This window comes from Wallemia ichthyophaga (genome assembly GCF_000400465.1).
Source record: "Wallemia ichthyophaga EXF-994 unplaced genomic scaffold scaffold8, whole genome shotgun sequence".
Taxonomy (NCBI): domain Eukaryota; kingdom Fungi; phylum Basidiomycota; class Wallemiomycetes; order Wallemiales; family Wallemiaceae; genus Wallemia; species Wallemia ichthyophaga.
The window spans coordinates 54,547-73,081 of NW_008806281.1; the positions used below are offsets into that span (position 1 = coordinate 54,547).

Sequence of the window (18,535 nt, forward strand, 5' to 3'; positions counted from 1 at the left end):
TCAATCTGCGTTGCACGAAACAATCATCATCTAAATTTTATTTATTAAAATGCCAATCCCAGTCGAGAGCCTAACGCACTCCAGCGATGAATATATCCACATCCCGCTATCCTCTCTGAAAAAGGCTACAATTAGATCTTCCAGGTGTGTCTGGTATCTGGAGATAGCCTTGTATATCTGCTAACACCTCCCAGTGATTTCCGCAGCGATGTCGTTACCGTGCCCACCCCTGAAGTACTCGAAGCTATGGTAAACGCTACTTTCCACGATGAAATCTACGAAGGCGATGCGACTATTGCTGCACTTGAATCTAAAATGGCTAAAATGGCTGGAAAGGAGGCTGCAATGTGGGTTGTATCTGGCACGCAGGTGAGTTGAGTGATTTCCCATATAGTTCCAGCCATCTAACGCAGTTTGATCCAGGCTAATCAAATATCCCTACGTACCCATCTCCATCAGCCTCCTCACTCCATCCTCTGCGACCATAGGGCTCACATCTACTGCTGGGAATCTGGCGCAATCTCCGTTCTTTCACAAGCCCAATGTACTCCTGTTATACCACGCAACAGGCGTCATCTTACAGTACACGACATAGCTCATTCTATGATACCAGATGGGAATATCCACTTTGCACCTACAAAAGTTATATCTCTCGAAAATACGTTGTCTGGTACAATTCTCCCGCTTGCTGAGGCACAGAGAATTAGGCAATACGCACTCAATCACCCTAACAAACCAAAGATGCACTTAGACGGCGCCAGGCTGTTCGATGCCGTCGTCGCTGAAGGTGTTAGCCTGACTGATTACTGCGATAACTTTGACAGCGTGAGCTTATGTATACAGAAAGGTACTGGTGCGCCTGTAGGATCCATGATTGTTGGCGACAAGCCTTTCATCGATAGGGCCAAATGGTACAGGAAAATGTTCGGTGGTGGTGCGAGACAACCGGGTATGCTGGCTGCTGCAGGGATTGCAGCTCTCGACCAAGCTCTACCACTCATAGCACTCACGCAACACAAGGCAAAATTAGTATCAGAATATCTCACAATGGAACTGGGGCTAAAATTATCAGTACCCACCGAAACCAATATGATTGTGTTGGATTTGGAAGAGGCAGGTATCCCGCCGCGCGTTTTTAGACACCGCCTCTTCCAGTTCGGAGTTAGAGTGTTCGATCAGGGTAGACTCGTGTTCCACAACCAAATATCAGACCAGGGCGTGTCGGCGCTGTGTCAGGGCGTGAAGTCACTCGTGATTGATGCCAGAATACCCAATAAGTTGGATCAACTGGATCAGGAGATAGAGTATACTGAATCACTGTCTCAAAACTAATAGGATAAGCGATTTCTTTGTTTTTCATAGATTATTAATGTTTAACGATTTTATGTTATGGAGACACATAGTGTATGTGTGCCTTGTTTGTACGTCGTGTATGCTGCTTGTGTCTCGTGCGTGCCGCGTGTATGCCGTGGCTTCACCTCTTACAATATCACCACCACCATGCTCGATGATTTCGTACAGCACCCGAACGAAGCGAGCGGAGTAAAATCCCAGAAGATGGTAGATGATAATGGCTGGCAATCAGATCCAAACGTGCAGGCGAGTGCGTCATCTCAGCGTGTTCCCTGGCTAACAGCACAGCAGTTGCTGGAGATAGAGCACCAAGCCCCGCAAGAAGCTGGAGATGGAATGTTTGAGCTTACGCAGGTTCAATTCACTCCGCCGTCGCACATTGTTCATCTCACCGTTATCAACAACTTGATATACATTCTCCTCGAATCGGCGCAGATACTGCGAATAAATCTGCTGCAGGCGGATGTGATAGACAGCATACAGGTGCAAGTACAGGCTATCTCTCCCAGTGCACGCATCTACGCAGACGCTTCACTCAGGCACTTGCTCCTGGTAGACACCACCGTGCACTACATCCAACCAGACAACAAACGCTCGAAGCAGCTCCCCAAGATGTCCAAACTCACGCCCAGCTGTGTTCATTTCGTCAACTCGAGGCAGTCGCTCTCCTCGGCTCTTGTTCTCGCAGGCACAGCCGAAGGCTCAGTGTATCAGGCAGTGATCAACCCAAATCCCTCAGATATTTTCAGAAAGAATAGCGAAGAGCGCCACCTGAAGCAACTTTTCTCGTTCAATGAACCCATCGTCGAAATCAATTCACATGTCTACCCAGACCGCAAGAGTGCTCTCGCGATAGTAGTCACCAGATCGCGACTGTACACGTTCATAGGACCATTCGGTAAGATAGACAATGATGGTGGTGTTGGCCTCGAGACGGTTTTCTCACAGTCGCCCTTCTCCATAAAGATCACAGACGGTGCAGATGCAGGTGCGCATACACATACACTTGAGTCGCATGCATCTTTCTACTACAACACCACCAATCGCAGCCCACACACGCACAGCCCGCGCGCTCTGTCGTGGCTATGCGACAGATCGCTCTACAACGCGTGGCTGGACACGGAGACGCGTAATGCGGAGAAAGTTTGCGCAGGTGCGACGCTCACAGAGGTAGAGGGCGGAGTGCGAGGGGTGCTTCTCACCGCATACCACTGTCTATGTCTGTACAATGGCGCGATCAAGGCATACCGCATTCTCGACGGGGCCGTTGTGTGGGATGAGCAAATACCCAAGGGTATTAGGGGGATGGCGCGCGACAATTTCCACCACACACTCTGGCTTTACTCTGACGACGCCATTTACGAACTTACCATCACTGATGAAGACCGCGATATCTGGAAAGTCCATCTGTGTAAACGTGACTTTGAAAAGGCGTTGCGAAGCAGCAAGAGCGCCGTCGATCGTGATGTCATTCTCGGAAAGGAGGCTGATCTTTACTTTGCTCAAGGCAAGTTTATCCAATCGGCTCAGATTTACGCCCAGTCTACGTCTAAACCATTCGAGAGCGTTGTGCTGCAGTTTGTGGAGGTCGACGAACGCGACGCTCTCAGATACTACCTAAGCGCTAGATTGGAACGCAGTAAGAAAACTGAATTGACTCAGCGAATGATGCTCGCTACGTGGTTGCTGGAAATATACCTCGATAAACTCAATCAGCTCGACGATCTTATTAGCGAAAATACCAACGAGGATGCAGAAAATGCCAGAATGGAATTAGAGATGATGATGGATGATGTCAAGGTGTTTATCAAAACGTATAAGCAGAATTTGGATAAGAATGTGGTATATAAAAGTCTCAAACTTCACGCTAGACTTGATTTGCTGCTTGAGTTTGCGACGTGCATCGACGATTACAAAGTCATACTCGAACAACACTCGTATCATTGCAGATGGCGAGATATACTGCATGTGCTGGCAGGACAGGTGGGTATTTATCAGCACATGCATTACCACTAAACAAGTCCACATAAGTCTGATCTCGAGCTTCACTACAAGTACGCACCAAGACTGCTGCGCGAGGCTACGCAGCATACCGTCGAGATATGGAAGCGGGAGCCCAGACTAGATTTGAAGCGGCTGATACCATCTCTAATACAATGTGAGAAACTTTCCAAGGAGAGCAGAATGCATGCAACGAAGTACATGGAATGGAAACTTGATTATGACAGCGTGGACGAACCTATAGCGTACAACGTGTACATTACACTACTCTCCAAAGACGAAGAAAGGGAAGAAGAGCTAGTAGAGTATCTCAAACGAACGACGACAGCTAGATTTGATATGGATTTCGCTCTCCGTCTGTTTCATAAACGTGGACTTAAGAGGGCTACAATACAGATGTATGCGCTAATGGAGCTGTTCGACAGCAGCGTAGATCTTGCTATCGAGAGCGGAGATCTAGATTTAGCTACGGTGTATGCGGATAAACCGGCAGACGATCCAATCTTGCGCAAGAAATTATGGCTCAGGATAGCAAAGGTGATAGTGCAGGATCGGAGGGATATAAAGAGGTGTGTGTTTGAGAGTTTATACTATTTAACGAAACTAAATCACTCAGTGCGATGCAGTTCCTCGAAGGATCAGATGTGCTGCAGTTGGAAGACATACTTCCATTCTTCCCTTCGTTCGAAGTAGTGGATGACTTTAAGGAGGAGATATGCAACGCATTGGATAGGTATTCATCGCGAATTGAGCAATTGTCGACGGAGATGGACGAGACAGGACATACATCACAACGCATCAAGGGTGATATGGATAAACTCAAGGATAGAAAAGTGGTCGTTGCTGCAGATGAGAAGTGCGCCATATCAGGGAAAGCGATAAGAGGGAGTGAATTTTACGTGTTCCCAACGCAGCGCGTGTATAGGGTGGATGCGCTGATCGAGAAGGTAGCGACATACGCAAAGCCAGAGACGCTACGGAGGATCGTAGAGTTGCAGGCGGAGATAGAGGGAGTGAAAAACATGCATCAAGCGAAACCAACCAAGGCAGGATTTAGTGGAGAGAGGCTTAGGGAGTTGGTGGTGCCTTCGACAATCAATCAGATATTTAACACGAACAACAAGACATCTAAGAGGAAGGATGTGGTTAAGCTGCGGAAAGAGCTCGATGAGATACTGTCCAAGTCAGATCCGTTGGTGGAAGAGAGCGTGGTGAACGTAGACAAGCCATTCAGAAGGAATGAAAAGTGGGAGATATGAAATGACGAATGAATAGCAAGAAAAAATAAAAATAAAACATTTTTATAATTTTTGACGTTTACCTGTGAAATATAAGTGTTGTGTTGTTGATCTCGTACCCTAAACGTGAAAGTGAAAATGGATGAAGAATTATTCCCTGTGGCATTGCTGCTTGATGAATTGAAGTGGGTAGATAATCACTTTAACCAATTAGAAAGCTTAGAGCAATTACAGATCTGACGACGTTACATTGCGCCTAAATGCTATTCACAGAATATCAACAATCGCTTTGGCACTTGGCCCAGAAAGAACGCGTGATGAGCTCATTCCTTTCTTGCAAGATTCCCTCGACGACGAAGATGAGGTTCTCCTCGCTTTAGCCGAGGAATTGGGATCTTTCACTGAGTACGTAGGTGGAAAGGAATACGCGCATGTAACGCTCTCACCGCTGGAGTCATTGGCTGGTATGGAAGAGACGCTTGTCAGGGATAAGGTGGGTTACTCTGGCGGTTTATACGCCAGCAGCTCACCCACACTCAAAAACAGGCTTCAGAATCCATAAACAAAATCGCTACAGATTTGTCTAGCGAGCAGGTGGAGACTGACTACCTCCCACTTCTCCAACGACTTACCAATGGTGACTGGTTCACTCCACGTACCTCTGCTTGCGCTCTCTTCGCTTCAGTCTACCAAACCGCAAATGAAAGTACGCGCAATGAGCTCCGTGGACTTTTTAAGAAACTCACAAACGACGATACTCCAATGGTTAGAAGATCCGCTGCTAAGAATCTTGCTGGTTTCATAAACGTCCTTGAGCCGAATGAAATTTTCTCTGAATTCATCGACGTTTATAAGAAATTAGCCATTGATGATCAAGACAGCGTTAGATTGCTCACCGTAGAAGCATTGATCACAATCATGAAGAAGCTAGACAAATCTCAAGTTAACTCTGAGCTCTTGCCTTGTGTTCGAGCTGCATGCAACGACGCTTCTTGGAGAGTTAGATTCATGGTTGGCCAGAAGTTTGTTGAAATGGCTGAATGCGTCAATCAAGATATCATTCGTGATGAATTGGTACAGGCTTTCGTTAACTTGTTAAAGGATAATGAGGCAGAAGTTAGAACTGCGTCCGCTTCTCAAATACCTGGCGTCGCTAAATTTGTTGATCAAGAAATAGTTTTGGCAAAGATATTGCCCGTTGTGAGAGATATTGCAGGTGATCAATCACAACATGTTAGAGCAGCCGTTGCGAATGAATTATCAGGATTAGCACCATTATTGGGTAAAGATGAAACAGTTGAAAACGTTTTACCAATTTTCCTTCAACTTTTGAAAGATGAATTCCCAGATGTTAGATTAAACATCATTTCAAGACTTGATAAGGTGAATGATGTGATTGGTATTGATTACCTTTCAAAGGCATTACTACCCGCAATCTTTGAGTTAGCAGAAGATAAACAATGGAGAGTTAGACAAGCAATAATTGAGTATATACCACTTTTAGCAAAACAATTAGGCGTAGAATTCTTCAATGAGCAATTGGGTAACCTTTGCATGTCATGGTTGGGTGATACAGTATTCTCAATAAGAGATGCAGCGACTATAAACTTAAAAAATTTGACAGAAGTGTTTGGATCAGATTGGGCATCACAAACGGTAGTACCAAAGGTGGTAGCAATGGGAAATCACTCCAACTACTTATACAGAATGACGACAGTATTTGCGATAACGACAATGTCACCTGCATTACAACCAAAAGTGATTCAAGAGCAAATATTAACGATAATATTATCATTAACGACAGATGCAATTCCAAATGTTCGATTCAACGTTGCAAAATGTTTAGAAGTATTGAGTGGAAACCTACAACAAACACCAGAAGGACAAGAAGTAATCCAAAGAGAAATTTTACCTGCGGTGGACAAGCTGAAAGAGGATCCAGATGCAGATGTGAGGTACTTCTCAAATAAAGCAATTGAGTCAATTACAGGTGTTAAAAACTAATTATAATTGTAATTAACGATTTAACTTTTTTATTTGATTGAGTCATCGAGTCATCATCTAGTTATTGAGTCTGTCAATACCGTGATCACAATGGATTCAAACGAAGTGATCACGCTTGATCACGCAGAGCCCAGCCATTCATCATCGCCGTTAAATAGATTACAGCAGTCACCTTCACATTCCAGCCTCGGTGTTTCAAAGTTGCTGTCACTGCCCGCTATCAATCTCAGTCTACACTCGTCTATAGTGTTTCTACATCCACGACTCAACGATAACAATGAGGACGATGATGGCAGTGTTAGTCTACCACCACCTTCTTCTGAAGATGAGGATGTTATCCGAGGTGTGGTTGAGCTTTACCTGCCATCATCACGTAAAATACACGGGATAGAAGTTAGGTTAATTGGATCTCAATGTATTAACTTCCCGAGTGGTGCATACGAGACTTTTCCAGTTCTCGACAAGTTTGTCGAGATAGATAAGACTTATTTGGAGAAAGGCACGCATAAATTTGAGTTTTCAATTATTATTCCATCTTCAACGCCGGGGTATGAGAGGTGCGCCTATGGGCGGGTGTACTACTATGTACGAGCCAAAGCGATAAGTGCAGGACCGCTCGGATTTGATTTAACGGATTCGAGGGAGGTGCTACTCGTTATTAACCCCAATCCTGAAGGAGAACCGAGTGGATTGAGCTGGCACCACGATCAGATAATCGACGGTCTTGGAGCTATGTCTATAGATGTAGAATCTACCCATCTTACTATCGGCGGACCTGTTCATTTACGCCTCCACCTCCACGAACCACCAAAGGGCGCCACGTTGCATTGCATCAATGTGTCGTTGCTGCAATATATCACTCTGCGCAATAGAGATAGGAGTAAGGAGGAGAAAGCACCGGCTGTAGCTGTGAAATTCTTTCAACTTGGTTCGAGGAAACACGAGCCACTGCTCAGTCCATATGAGGAAGTGGACGAGGATGGATGGAAGCATGAGTGGATAGGCAGACTACCTGACGACGACCACGCCCGTCCGAGCACAGTCAAGACCAACAAAACATCCATCATCATCTCACATCAGTTGCTAGTACAGATATTCGTCACACCGTCCAACCTAGACGGAGAGCACGTGCGCGATAAAGATGATAAATCGCAGATGAAAGTTATAAGCATACGTAGACCTATCTTCGCCAGTAGCTGCTGCGTGAGTCTCGACTCAATCACACTGCCCGCTTATGAAGAGGTTGCACCCAGTCAAGATGTAATGTACGAGTGTGCATGTGGTCAGCCGTTGAAATCACTTATTGCTAAAGAAACAGCGGTACCGCAAACGGGATCGGGTGGGGTAATGTCAATGTCAAGTGGTGGCATGCATGGTGGTATGCCAGGCACATCTGATCTCAGTAATGCTCTGCTACCTATCGCACAGGAGCAGGAAGATGAAGAGAAGGCGAGACTGGCTAATGAAGATGGCAGACAGGGTAGAACTCATGCGCGATTCGCTGATAATTATGTTAGCAGACAGCAGTCGAGAGATAGCTCCCTTAATAGAAACACACGCTCTAGGTCACGCCCTTCATCCATCACATCGCCATGTATAGAACCCTCACCGTCGTCACAGTCACTCTCACGTGAAGCTAGATCTAGATCAAGGAATTGGTTCAAGCGCGCCACTTCAAGATCTACCTCAAGAGCTAACAGTAGAGCTCCTTCACCGGCTAGACGTAATTCGTAAAATGTATTTGTAGATTTTAGTTTAAATATCCACGCATAGCATATTGTAATGTAATCGTTTTACTCGAGTGCTATAGTCACTGTGGTATAGTAATGACTTGCATGCCTATCCACTGACAATTAGGTTCAAGGGAGTAAAAGTCATTGACGTGTCCAGGTTCAACGCAAACGAATTGATTCCAACCGTTTTTGTGCATATCTGACATATTCTTTGCGCTTTCCTGAGGAGTGTGTTAGAGAAAGACGGATGAAAGGCACTCCATCACCAACTTACACTCGGATTCCACACAACAGTGTCTGGAAAGTTGTGTTTGCGAATTTTAACGCCATTTGAGAGTTGCAAGTGGTCGTTAGTAGAGAGGTATACCGAGTCAGTGAGATTGTTTGCATGAACAATATCGCGTGATTCGATCACTTTGTTACTTGAAGCTGTCTTATCGAGGTAAGTGGCACCATTCAATCCAATAACGCCGACGTTGTGTGGGTTAGCGAGGTGATAAGTGTGGAGTAGAGCCTGGAAGGGGAGAGACTGAGTGGATGAAGGGTTGTGGACGTGAAGGGTGGAGGTAAGTTGATGGGCGGAGAGAGTGACAGTGTAAGTGAGAGTAGCTGGAGGGAGTTGAGGAGGGGAGTTGAGTGATAGTTTGATAGAGACACCGTCGTCGGAGTCCATAATCGGGCCATCGTAAGACCAATTCGAAATACGGGCGTAACCGTGTTGAGGGAGTTGTTTGTAAGGGCCATCAGAGGGAGGTTTACCGAAAATAGGGAATGCAATTGGTATACCGCCTCTAATTGCTTTATTGGGTTGACAGTTGTTTGATAAGAATAAGAGTTGGTTACCGTGGGAGTCCTTAAAGGAGGTGATTGTGGCACCCAGTGTAGACACAGTGGTTGAGTTGCCGGTAGAATGAATTAAATGGATTTTATCATTCTCAAGTGAAATCATTCTGATTCTTATTCAATTACAATGGTGGTTGAAGATGAAGAAGTAAACAAAAAGCTGGGAATGTTGACAGTGGATGCACTAAAGAATATTATTAGAAGTTTAAATTCGCATTTAAAATTAAAACTCAGATTATCTGGCAATAAATCTGATTTCATTGATAGAATTGAGGACACTGTTGATCATTATAAGTTTAATAATAAAGCCAATTGGGATATTACAAGGGATATTATAACCCAGATTTTCAACACTGGTACTTATTCACGGCCTGCTAATGGTTCTGGTCCGAGGCAGCAACCACAGCAGCCACAGCAACCACAGCCACCAGTACAACCACAACCAAAACCACCTACACACCCTTCCCTCACCTGGAAAACAAACCCCTTTCAATCCATTATCAAGCAAATTTCCCACGTCGCTGTCCTCAACGAAGCCAGAGACAGATCCCTTAGAAGTGCCCTATTGGAGTTTAAAATCCCACCCGACTACTCCCAGCAACTTTATCAATCTAGAATTGTCCCCTCAAACCCCGTCCGTCATCAACTCAGAATCTACGCGGCTTCCTCTGACTTTTACAAGCCCCCCCTCTTCGATCAACCCCTCCCAATCGATTTTCCCGTTCTTTGCGACCTTAAAATTAACGGAAACCCTCTCAAATCAAACACAAGAGGCGTTAGGAATCAACCTGGCACCGCTGCTCCTCCCAACGCTGATTCTGATAAATCCCTTCGCATCTCTCCAAACGCTTCAAACACCCTTGAAGTCGTTTATAGAGATACTAACAAGAAACATTACATTGTCATTAACCTCGTCGAGCAATACAGTTGTGATCATTTGGTTAACTTGGTTAAACAGCAACCTCAAATTCCTTCTTCTGATGTCTTAGATAAGTGTAAGTGAAGATTGTCACCCCACTCCATCCATCTCTTAGCCCTTTCACAGACCGTTCAATGCAAGATAACGACGATGTCGTCGCAGGTGCTTCCACACTCAGCTTGAAATGTCCCATCGGTTTCTTCAGAATGAACACTCCAATACGTCCAACCTCCTCTCAATCTCTTCAATGTTTCGATGCCATGTCCTTCTTTTCTATCAACGAGCAACTACCAACTTTCACCGACCCTTCATCAAAGAAACCAATCAAGTTCAACGATCTTGCAGTCGATCAATACACGTACGACATACTCCAAGCCATCCCACAAGATTACGGTAGTGTGATTGTTGAACCAGACGCTGAATGGCACACTGAAGATGGCAAATACGGTTCAGATGCATGGATGGCTGCAAAATTGGCTAATAACACATCTCATCCTTCTCACGACAAGCAGTCAACTGACAAGTCAGAAAGTTTAATCAAATCGGGTAAAAAGGTTAAAAAGGAAAAATCTGCTGAAATTCTTAACCTTTCCAGTGACGATGAGGAGACTGATCATAGTGCTGTTGCCGCTGGTTCGTCTAATCAACCACCTTCAATCACTCCCCAGTCACGTCAAAAGCTGCCAAAACAACAGGTCATTGATTTGACACTGTCGTCAGATGATGAGGGTGATCAAAGGGTGAATCCAAACAATACTGGTGATGAAACTCGAGATACTACAAACACCCAAGATACAACCAACACTCAACATACTCCCAAAGCCCAAGATCCTGCTCAAGAAACAACCGCTCACAACTCCCTCAAGAGGAATAGAGAAGAGGAAGAGGAGAGTGCGAATGAGTGTGAAAAGAGGAGGCTGATTGAAAATGGTAATGCGGTTAGTGTGACTGAGAATGGTAATGGTGGTGTTGGTGGTGGTACTAATGCAGTTACACCAAATCCATCGAGCAATTTGCAGTCGCCAGCAGTAATTGAAAGACCACCTAGTGCAACACAAGATATCCCACCAGCAATACAGCAAGCACAAGAAGAAATGCCATCACAGAGCAATACGCATATACAAAATGAGGTGCCTCTCAATCAACCAGAAAGGTCACCAAGTGTGCAAAAGTATAGATCCCAGAGCGATGTGCAAGATACGCCACATTACAATAACAGTCCCAGTAATATTCACAGTCTTAATAATCTGCCAGAAAGGCCACTGGGCAATCCACCTGTCAGACACGTATCAGCACCACAAACTTCCTCTATTTCGTCGCTGGTATTGCCAAATTCTGGCCCACCAGGAGCAGCACCAGCAGCACCATCACCGCCACGACCATTGACACCACAACTCCAATCTAGGAACTCGAGTATTGCGACTATGACAAGGCCGTCAATTAGCTACCAGCAACCCCAACCATATAGACCATACTCAATTGCTGGTTTGGCACATACGCAGCATCCACCGCTGGATATGACAGCCCAGACGGCACAAGAGCCAATACATCAACCTATACATCAGCCTCGATTCGGCGGTTTACAACCCATACTAAATACTCAAGTTCCGCAAGTATCGCAAGTACCACAAGTGCCGCAAGCACCCCAATCTCCGCAAGTACCACAAGCTCCGCAAGCTCACCACGGACTTCCCCTGCCTAGACCGACATACGCTAAACCTCCTACGAATCCAATCTACAGACCACCGTCGCAACGCAACGGCAATGGCAGCGCTAGCAACTACAAGACGTGGTAGTGGTAGCGTTTCAGCGTGTTAGCGCGTCTGAGCAAATAACACGTCTAATTATTTAATTCCTTTGTTGTATTGTAGCTGTAAATGATAAGCTTATCGGTTGACGGTCATGTTCGATTCATTCCCCGATATATTTGGTGGTAACGGTAGTGGCGGCGGCGGCGGCAGTGGCAGCAGTAGACACAAAGACGAAAGAAAAGCGAGAAATAGAGATGAAGATACACGCAGGCAGAGAAGGCACAGCGATAGAGATAGAGACAGGCAGCGGCGTAAGAGGAGGGAACTAGAGCGATACAATGAGGATTACGACAATAATCGATCGATTTCAAATACCACCGACTTCCGCCCACCAAAGCTCACTCACGACGATAAGCGTTTCTTCTACACAAGCTCATTTCCTGAGAATAACCTTCTTCTTCTTGAGGGTCCTGAAATATCTACCATTCCGCGATATCGACGCTCTGGGCGTGAGTTTACTTACGGAGTTTCTGTCATGGTGCGTATGTGCTAACAATGCAATCCAACAGGCGGAAGAGTACTAGGCTTGCCTAGAGATATGCGCATTAGTGAAAAGGTGCATTACACGACGCGCAACATTATCCTCCCGTCTTCCAATGCATTGCGATCGCTGCGATCATCCAAGACACGTATGCCTGCACCCGAAAGCGACGTGAGGCGGATAAGGTGTTCGAATAGTGACCTAAAAACAGGAGATGATTTCGTACCTGTTGTAAGTGATCGCAGGAAGGCTAAAGAACGAGAGGCGCATCAACGTGGCTTCCTCACGCTCGATGTGGACTATAGGGGAGTGAAAGGACCCTCAAAACCTGGCGCTATCGATGAGGATGTACACCCTTCTTACAGCGATGACAGTAGCGAAGAAGACTCCAACAACACAAGGTACAACGACACACTCAACAAACGAATCGAATGGGATAGATATCTCAAAGCCTCCCCACAAGACGTGCAGGGTTGGTTGGATTATGTTGATTTTCAAAGCGATATTGTCACCCATCAGCATAACGAATTCAATAGAAAAACTGCTCAGAACGTCGTCTTGGATTTACAATACCAGGTGCTCGACAAGGCGCTCTCGCATCAGCCGCGCAATTTGGATCTAGTCGTAAAGAAGCTGCAATGCGGTGCGAAGGGATCGCGCGAGGGTTTGGGAAAAGATTTCAGAATTGCCATTCACAACCACAAAGGCAAGCCTGGTGTGTATAGAATATGGAAAGCTTACATAGACTACGCTCAATGTTACGCTTCAATCATAGCACCTGGGGAATTATTCCCTAATGAGTACGACAGCTTGTGCTCATTCGAGATTGTGTCCAGGATTTATATGGACGCTTTTCGTGATTTGATTGATATGTCTGATCTGACTCATCTGGCTGATATTGCAGCTGAAGACAACCTTCTTCAACTCTTCTTCAGATACTGCTCATTCCTCTTAAGCGCAGGATACACTGAACGTGTATACTCCCTTTACCAAGCAATGTTTGAACTTAATTTTAGAGGCGTCCATCTGAACAAGCTTGGTGAGCTGTGGTATGACTACAAGTATAGGCGTGTTGGGGACGAGCTGACTGATGCTGAGGACGTTTATCAATTAGAGTACCCCACACACCCCAACTTTCAGCTGGAGGAGTGGCATGAGTACGAGAAATTCAACGATGACATTGACAACGCTTTCCCTGTCGCTGGCGAGCAGAATAATAGTGATGATCCGTTTAGGAATGTTATATGGGAAGTTGACTTGTTACCATACCTGTTCAGCCTGCGTGGCTATAGCAGCAGAATGAGGCTAGCTGATAGCTTGCTAAATGTCTTTGGTATAGGTGTTGCTCTTAGCGGGTTGAACACGAATCACCCTCTTCTCCATGACTCCCTGTTGCAGGGATCATCCAATTACAACGAGTTTTTTGAAGATAGCAGTCACTTATCCTTCAATCAACCGCAATACGTCAACACACTCTTCCCATTCAGTGATTGTCCAACTATAATTCACAACGAGCATTTGGGAAATTTGCAGAGGATTATAGATGATTTGGGCATAACACATTTACAGATGTTGCTATGTAAAGACGACAATCGCAAACTCAAACACTTGCTCGCGGCAAACCCTGACAAAAAGGATCTATACGATATATACGCAAGGATCCAATACGGCAAGGGTAAAATAGAAGCTGCTAGAAAGGTCTACAGCGAATGTCTGAAAGGTACAGGTGATGATGAGACCAACAAAGTCAAATTATGCTACAGTTGGTCGCATATGGAGTTGGTGCAAGGTAATCGGAATGCTGCTCTGAATGTCTTGTGTGATGGTATTACCGTTGGAGTCGTCGATGATGGTGAGTTAGGTGATAGGCTGGTATTGATTATCCTGACTAAAACGTCTTAAGTCACTAGAGAGCAGAGTTCAATTAACATACTTAAAGCTCGCAAATTGTGGTCTTCGCAAGATTCATCAGCAGCTTTTGAGGCTGTCAGCTGTCGTGCTCTGTTTGAACTTCTCGTCAGCAGCTCGGTAGATAAAGCCGTGTCTATTTATGAGGAGTCACTGAAAAATCTTGACAAGCCATCATACGCTCATGAAGTGCTAACGTCGGAGCTGGTGCGTTTTGTTGATGCGCTAGATAAGTTGCATGACGCAGATAGATCTGTGCAGTTACCATCGACCAGCACCACAAAGCGTATACTTAGAGGCGCTATCAGTGAATATCCCTACAATAGCTTCTTTAGCTACTCATACTACACTGCCAAAACTAAGCTCGATGGATATAGGCAGCTGTTTGACGAAGAAGTAGCCGAGAATGCACATTCGGTGGTTTACATACAAGCCGTGATGAACATTATGGATAAGAAAAGAGTTAGCAATACATCCTTGTTGAATCGGGTGAGGAGGGTGTTTACGATGGGCACTCTATCGCAGGATGCGCAACACTCTGTCGCGCTTTGGAAGCTATACTTTCAGTTCGAGTGGCATGTTGCAAGCGATTATAAGTTAGCCGAGCAGGTGATAATCAACAGTCTTAGATATTGCCCGTGGTCGAAACAGCTCCACATGCTGCTCTTCGATCTGTCCAACAAGACTCAAGTGGAGAGCCATTTGCTGCAGGTGCTCACGCTTATGGATAAATATGGCATGCGGCTCCGTATTGACCCTTCGCCATATATTAGGCGAGCTGTTGAGTTGGAGATTAGCAAAGGTGAGGGATTGCATGTGGAGCCATTGAGCGAAAATAGTGATGAAGAAATGTTCATGTAGAAATCCATTCATTTGATGCGCATATTTCACAGCGCTATCCCACCTTCGACTGCGTAATAGCCTTCTGGTGTTGTGGTTCCGACTGCGGCAATTTCGATGCGCTCAAAAGGGTATGGACCACCAATGTTCAAATCTCCGAGAGACTTTTGCACGCTGCTGTAGGAAAAATTTGGCCTCTTCAGCTTCTTCTGCGTGCTTGATGTTTTTAGAATTGTGCAATGCAACTAGGAGATAGATTAGATGTTTTGTATTTCGATTAGTTGACCCACAGTAGGCGGACCTGTATCGCTAAGCAAACCCTCTTCTCTGAATTTCTTCCTCACAATCCCCGACACTATGTCTAGAATACCGTTCTCAGACGGCCTATAGTAGAGGACGCGTGCATTATCCTCATTAGGGAAGCATCCCAGATTGTTCATATGTATAAGGTTGTTATGTGATAGCAATTTGATGATGTCGGGTTTGAGCGAATCAAGCAGAGCGATCGCCGTGGGTATGGTGGTTTCAGATAAGCGCAACAGTCCTAATGTGAAGTGAAGCTTAGTCGATTTTACGAAGTCCTCCTCTTTGATGCCGTCTATCTCGACTTGGATAAGTTTCGCTCGTATCTGGTTGAGACGTGGCCGAATGGATGTCAATCTGGTCTATTGTCTTGTTACATAGGTGCACCGATACACCAACTACCTACCAACGGTACGCTTATAAAATGAGTAGGCTTCAGATCTTTACTTTGGGGCATGAGGAGTGACGGAAATAACTTAGAATTAGGCTGGATTTGTGATTATATAGGACAGTTTCCTCAATTTTTTGGAATCAGCTCACGCTCTTTGCTGACTGCTTCCTTTTCGTCGGAAGTCTACCGGAAACTTCCGTAAATGTATAATAAATTAAGAAGTATGTAATATGCATTTGATAGTAAGGCAGCGTTAATTTTGTAGCTTTAAAAAATGTCCATATTAAATTTGAAAGAGGAACCATAACTGGCTGAAAAATTGAGCAATATGTATTCAAATATTTTTGTTTTTAATTGAGTGTTTCTCGCTACGGTTATCAAGCCTTGCTAGCTCAATCGGTAGAGCGTGTGACTCTTAATCACAAGGCTGCGGGTTCGAGCCCCGCGTGGGGCTAATATTTTTGCAGTCCACAAAATTATCGGAAAACATTCAATATGATATATTCAAGGCAGCCTATGTTATTTATAGTCAAAAAAAGTTATTTTTAGAGTGATGATATTTGCTTAATTAGTAGTCCAACTCAGACTACGCTACGTTTGATCATGATGAATGACTCTTGATTAAGGCCGTGATCTTTAAGAAATGATAAATGAAATTCCCGAGGAAACAATTAAAGCGAGAAAGCACGAGCTAATGCAAAGATTACTTCTACATCATAAGAGTCTGTTCAGTTGCCGTCAGTGCAGTCATTTCAATTGCATAACGTTCAACCGCAATCCTCGTCTGTCGCCATCTCACGGAGCCTTTCTCTGCTCTTGCATGTATATTCGCGATGATTGCCAATGCTTAAGTTTTCAAGACGTCGATGTATTGCTTCAGAAGGCAGAGAGGATGGGACTAATCTCAGTGCCGCGAAATGTGAGTACAGGGACTATTAGCCTAGTATATTATTTTTTTGACATTGTTTAGGGCATATTCAATGTCCAAAGCAATGGTCAAGCCAGTACTTCGAGAAATGTTATCGATGAAAGCCAAACAGCGCCACAGTTGCAATTACAGCAGAAAGAAGAGCAACAGCTACAACAGCAACCACAACAACAACCACAAGTACAGACACCATCGCGGGCAAATGACACGAGCAATCACAGAAGGGACATCCTCAGTATGACAACTCAAAAGATCCCCGATGAATTGAACGCCGCCAACATAAAACGTCTACAAATTACGATAGAGAAGGGCATTATTCCAATCGTACAGGATTCGGTTTTGCCTATCATTAAGCGATACGTTCATAAACACGGCGAGAATTATCATTCGCAAGGCAACACCTTATTTACAGAAATCTTCACCATAGTAAACGACCTTATCACACCCATGATCCAATCAACGATGGAGAAAGTGAGCGCTCAGCACATTACTCAACTGGTATCGAATTCCATCAATACTACGATTTCTACCTGTTATTTGGACAACATCGACTCTAATGGTGTGGATTTCTTACATAATACTCATAAAATGCGCCATCAAAATCAATTAAATCAACAAAGTGCGATTAATGCACAAAACAACGGCCTACAGTCAACCTGGTTGAGCAGTACAAGAAGTACCCCCTCTAAGCAGGATCAACGCAAACGTACTCGCAGAAGTAATGAGAATGATGAGCAGATTGCTGACGCCAATTCGAAACAAAATGATAATGACGAAGTGCACTTTCTCTCACACTCCAAAAACACATCTCCAATCAGTCAAGAGGTCCTTAAGAGTCTTTCAGATTTCAGAAATCATCTAGAGAAAAACATCAGAAGTAACATAGATATAGTCAAACAACAGGAGTTGCACACCAGTAAACTCAAGGAACTCGAACATGTTTCCCGAACCTTGAACATTCGAACCAGTGCTACTCAAGAGTGGCGTAGCCAAACACAAACATGCATAGAGAGGTTGAGCCGAAATGAGCTAAGTATTAAGAATGCATCTAGAGCATTTGATAATATGACAGCTCGAATGGACGCCATGAATCTTCAATTGACACAAGTGGATCAGCGTCAGTCGACATTAAGACGCACAGATTCCAATCAAGCGCAAGGTGACACCGAAAATTTCAAAATAAGTGCCATCGAAAATCTTTTGGAAAAGATGGGTGAGCGAATAACCTCAATCGAGAATACAAAAGTGGCCATAGGCGGGACGAAGCTGCAGAGCGCCGCAGAAAGCAGAAGCTCGACTCCTCAGCAGCAAGAAAAAGGGCTGGAGGACAGGCTGATGAAGAAGATTAGCAGTCTAGAGGAAAAGGTGAAGGAAAAGATTATCGAAATCAGACGAGACGCAAGCCAGCAGCAAGAAGATTTACACAAAAATCTTCTTGAGATGGTGCAAGCGAAGCTTAAGGAGCACTTTGCTGGTATAGACGAATCTAACAGCGGATTTCAGGACAAGCTGCAATCTCTTCGCGATGAACTGAAAGAATCAATTTTTGAGACGTTTGAGATCCAGAGGGAGAACAGCAGTAAGCAAGAAAGGAGAATAGCCGATCTTGAAATTGCGCTGAATAAATCATATGAACAAAGCTGGTAATAGAGGTGGTAACTTCAGAAAGTTGTAATTTTATATTTATGCTTGCTTTTTTGAAAGAGAGTACGTGGTCTTTTTGGCATGATTGATAGTGACGCGTTTGACATTACAAAACCATATCGTTTTTAACTTTGTGGA

The 18,535-nt window shown here is 44.7% G+C and overlaps 9 protein-coding genes and 1 non-coding gene across 10 annotated transcripts; 8 read left to right on the forward strand and 2 right to left on the reverse strand.

Annotated features, from left to right (window-relative positions):
- Window positions 1-49: 49 nt before the first annotated feature.
- J056_004407 (putative low-specificity L-threonine aldolase) lies at window positions 50-1,332 on the forward strand (the record flags this gene model as incomplete). The annotated part of the gene is made up of 3 exons (XM_009269602.1): window positions 50-144; window positions 195-369; window positions 424-1,332. 3 exons carry the CDS (start codon window positions 50-52, stop codon window positions 1,330-1,332), a joined length of 1,179 nt encoding a protein of 392 aa, XP_009267877.1.
- A 168-nt stretch (window positions 1,333-1,500) lies between these two features.
- J056_004408 (Vacuolar protein sorting-associated protein 18-like protein) lies at window positions 1,501-4,613 on the forward strand (the record flags this gene model as incomplete). The annotated part of the gene is made up of 3 exons (XM_009269603.1): window positions 1,501-3,336; window positions 3,385-3,923; window positions 3,971-4,613. 3 exons carry the CDS (start codon window positions 1,501-1,503, stop codon window positions 4,611-4,613), a joined length of 3,018 nt encoding a protein of 1,005 aa, XP_009267878.1.
- A 117-nt stretch (window positions 4,614-4,730) lies between these two features.
- Window positions 4,731-6,596, forward strand: J056_004409 (Protein phosphatase PP2A regulatory subunit A; the record flags this gene model as incomplete). Its single annotated transcript, XM_009269604.1, has 3 exons — window positions 4,731-4,777; window positions 4,827-5,085; window positions 5,139-6,596. The coding sequence occupies 3 exons, from the start codon at window positions 4,731-4,733 to the stop codon at window positions 6,594-6,596; spliced, it is 1,764 nt and encodes a 587-aa protein (XP_009267879.1).
- Window positions 6,597-6,686: 90 nt separating this feature from the next.
- Window positions 6,687-8,330, forward strand: J056_004410 (uncharacterized protein; the record flags this gene model as incomplete). The annotated part of the gene is made up of 1 exon (XM_009269605.1): window positions 6,687-8,330. The coding sequence occupies one exon, from the start codon at window positions 6,687-6,689 to the stop codon at window positions 8,328-8,330; it is 1,644 nt and encodes a 547-aa protein (XP_009267880.1).
- Window positions 8,331-8,406: 76 nt separating this feature from the next.
- On the reverse strand, window positions 8,407-9,278 carry J056_004411 (Glucose-6-phosphate 1-epimerase; the record flags this gene model as incomplete). Its single annotated transcript, XM_009269606.1, has 2 exons — window positions 8,407-8,550; window positions 8,604-9,278. The coding sequence occupies 2 exons, from the start codon at window positions 9,276-9,278 to the stop codon at window positions 8,407-8,409; spliced, it is 819 nt and encodes a 272-aa protein (XP_009267881.1).
- Window positions 9,279-9,338: 60 nt separating this feature from the next.
- Window positions 9,339-11,887, forward strand: J056_004412 (E3 SUMO-protein ligase pli1; the record flags this gene model as incomplete). Its single annotated transcript, XM_009269607.1, has 2 exons — window positions 9,339-10,167; window positions 10,218-11,887. The coding sequence occupies 2 exons, from the start codon at window positions 9,339-9,341 to the stop codon at window positions 11,885-11,887; spliced, it is 2,499 nt and encodes an 832-aa protein (XP_009267882.1).
- Window positions 11,888-11,993: 106 nt separating this feature from the next.
- Window positions 11,994-15,152, forward strand: J056_004413 (UPF0614 protein C14orf-like protein; the record flags this gene model as incomplete). The annotated part of the gene is made up of 3 exons (XM_009269608.1): window positions 11,994-12,351; window positions 12,412-14,235; window positions 14,287-15,152. The coding sequence occupies 3 exons, from the start codon at window positions 11,994-11,996 to the stop codon at window positions 15,150-15,152; spliced, it is 3,048 nt and encodes a 1,015-aa protein (XP_009267883.1).
- A 26-nt stretch (window positions 15,153-15,178) lies between these two features.
- On the reverse strand, window positions 15,179-15,891 carry J056_004414 (uncharacterized protein; the record flags this gene model as incomplete). The annotated part of the gene is made up of 3 exons (XM_009269609.1): window positions 15,179-15,376; window positions 15,422-15,796; window positions 15,841-15,891. 3 exons carry the CDS (start codon window positions 15,889-15,891, stop codon window positions 15,179-15,181), a joined length of 624 nt encoding a protein of 207 aa, XP_009267884.1.
- A 315-nt stretch (window positions 15,892-16,206) lies between these two features.
- J056_004993 lies at window positions 16,207-16,279 on the forward strand. Its single transcript has one exon. It is a non-coding gene; the product is annotated as a tRNA-Lys (tRNA).
- Window positions 16,280-16,717: 438 nt separating this feature from the next.
- J056_004415 (uncharacterized protein) lies at window positions 16,718-18,400 on the forward strand (the record flags this gene model as incomplete). The annotated part of the gene is made up of 2 exons (XM_009269610.1): window positions 16,718-16,744; window positions 16,796-18,400. The coding sequence occupies 2 exons, from the start codon at window positions 16,718-16,720 to the stop codon at window positions 18,398-18,400; spliced, it is 1,632 nt and encodes a 543-aa protein (XP_009267885.1).
- Window positions 18,401-18,535: the final 135 nt, after the last annotated feature.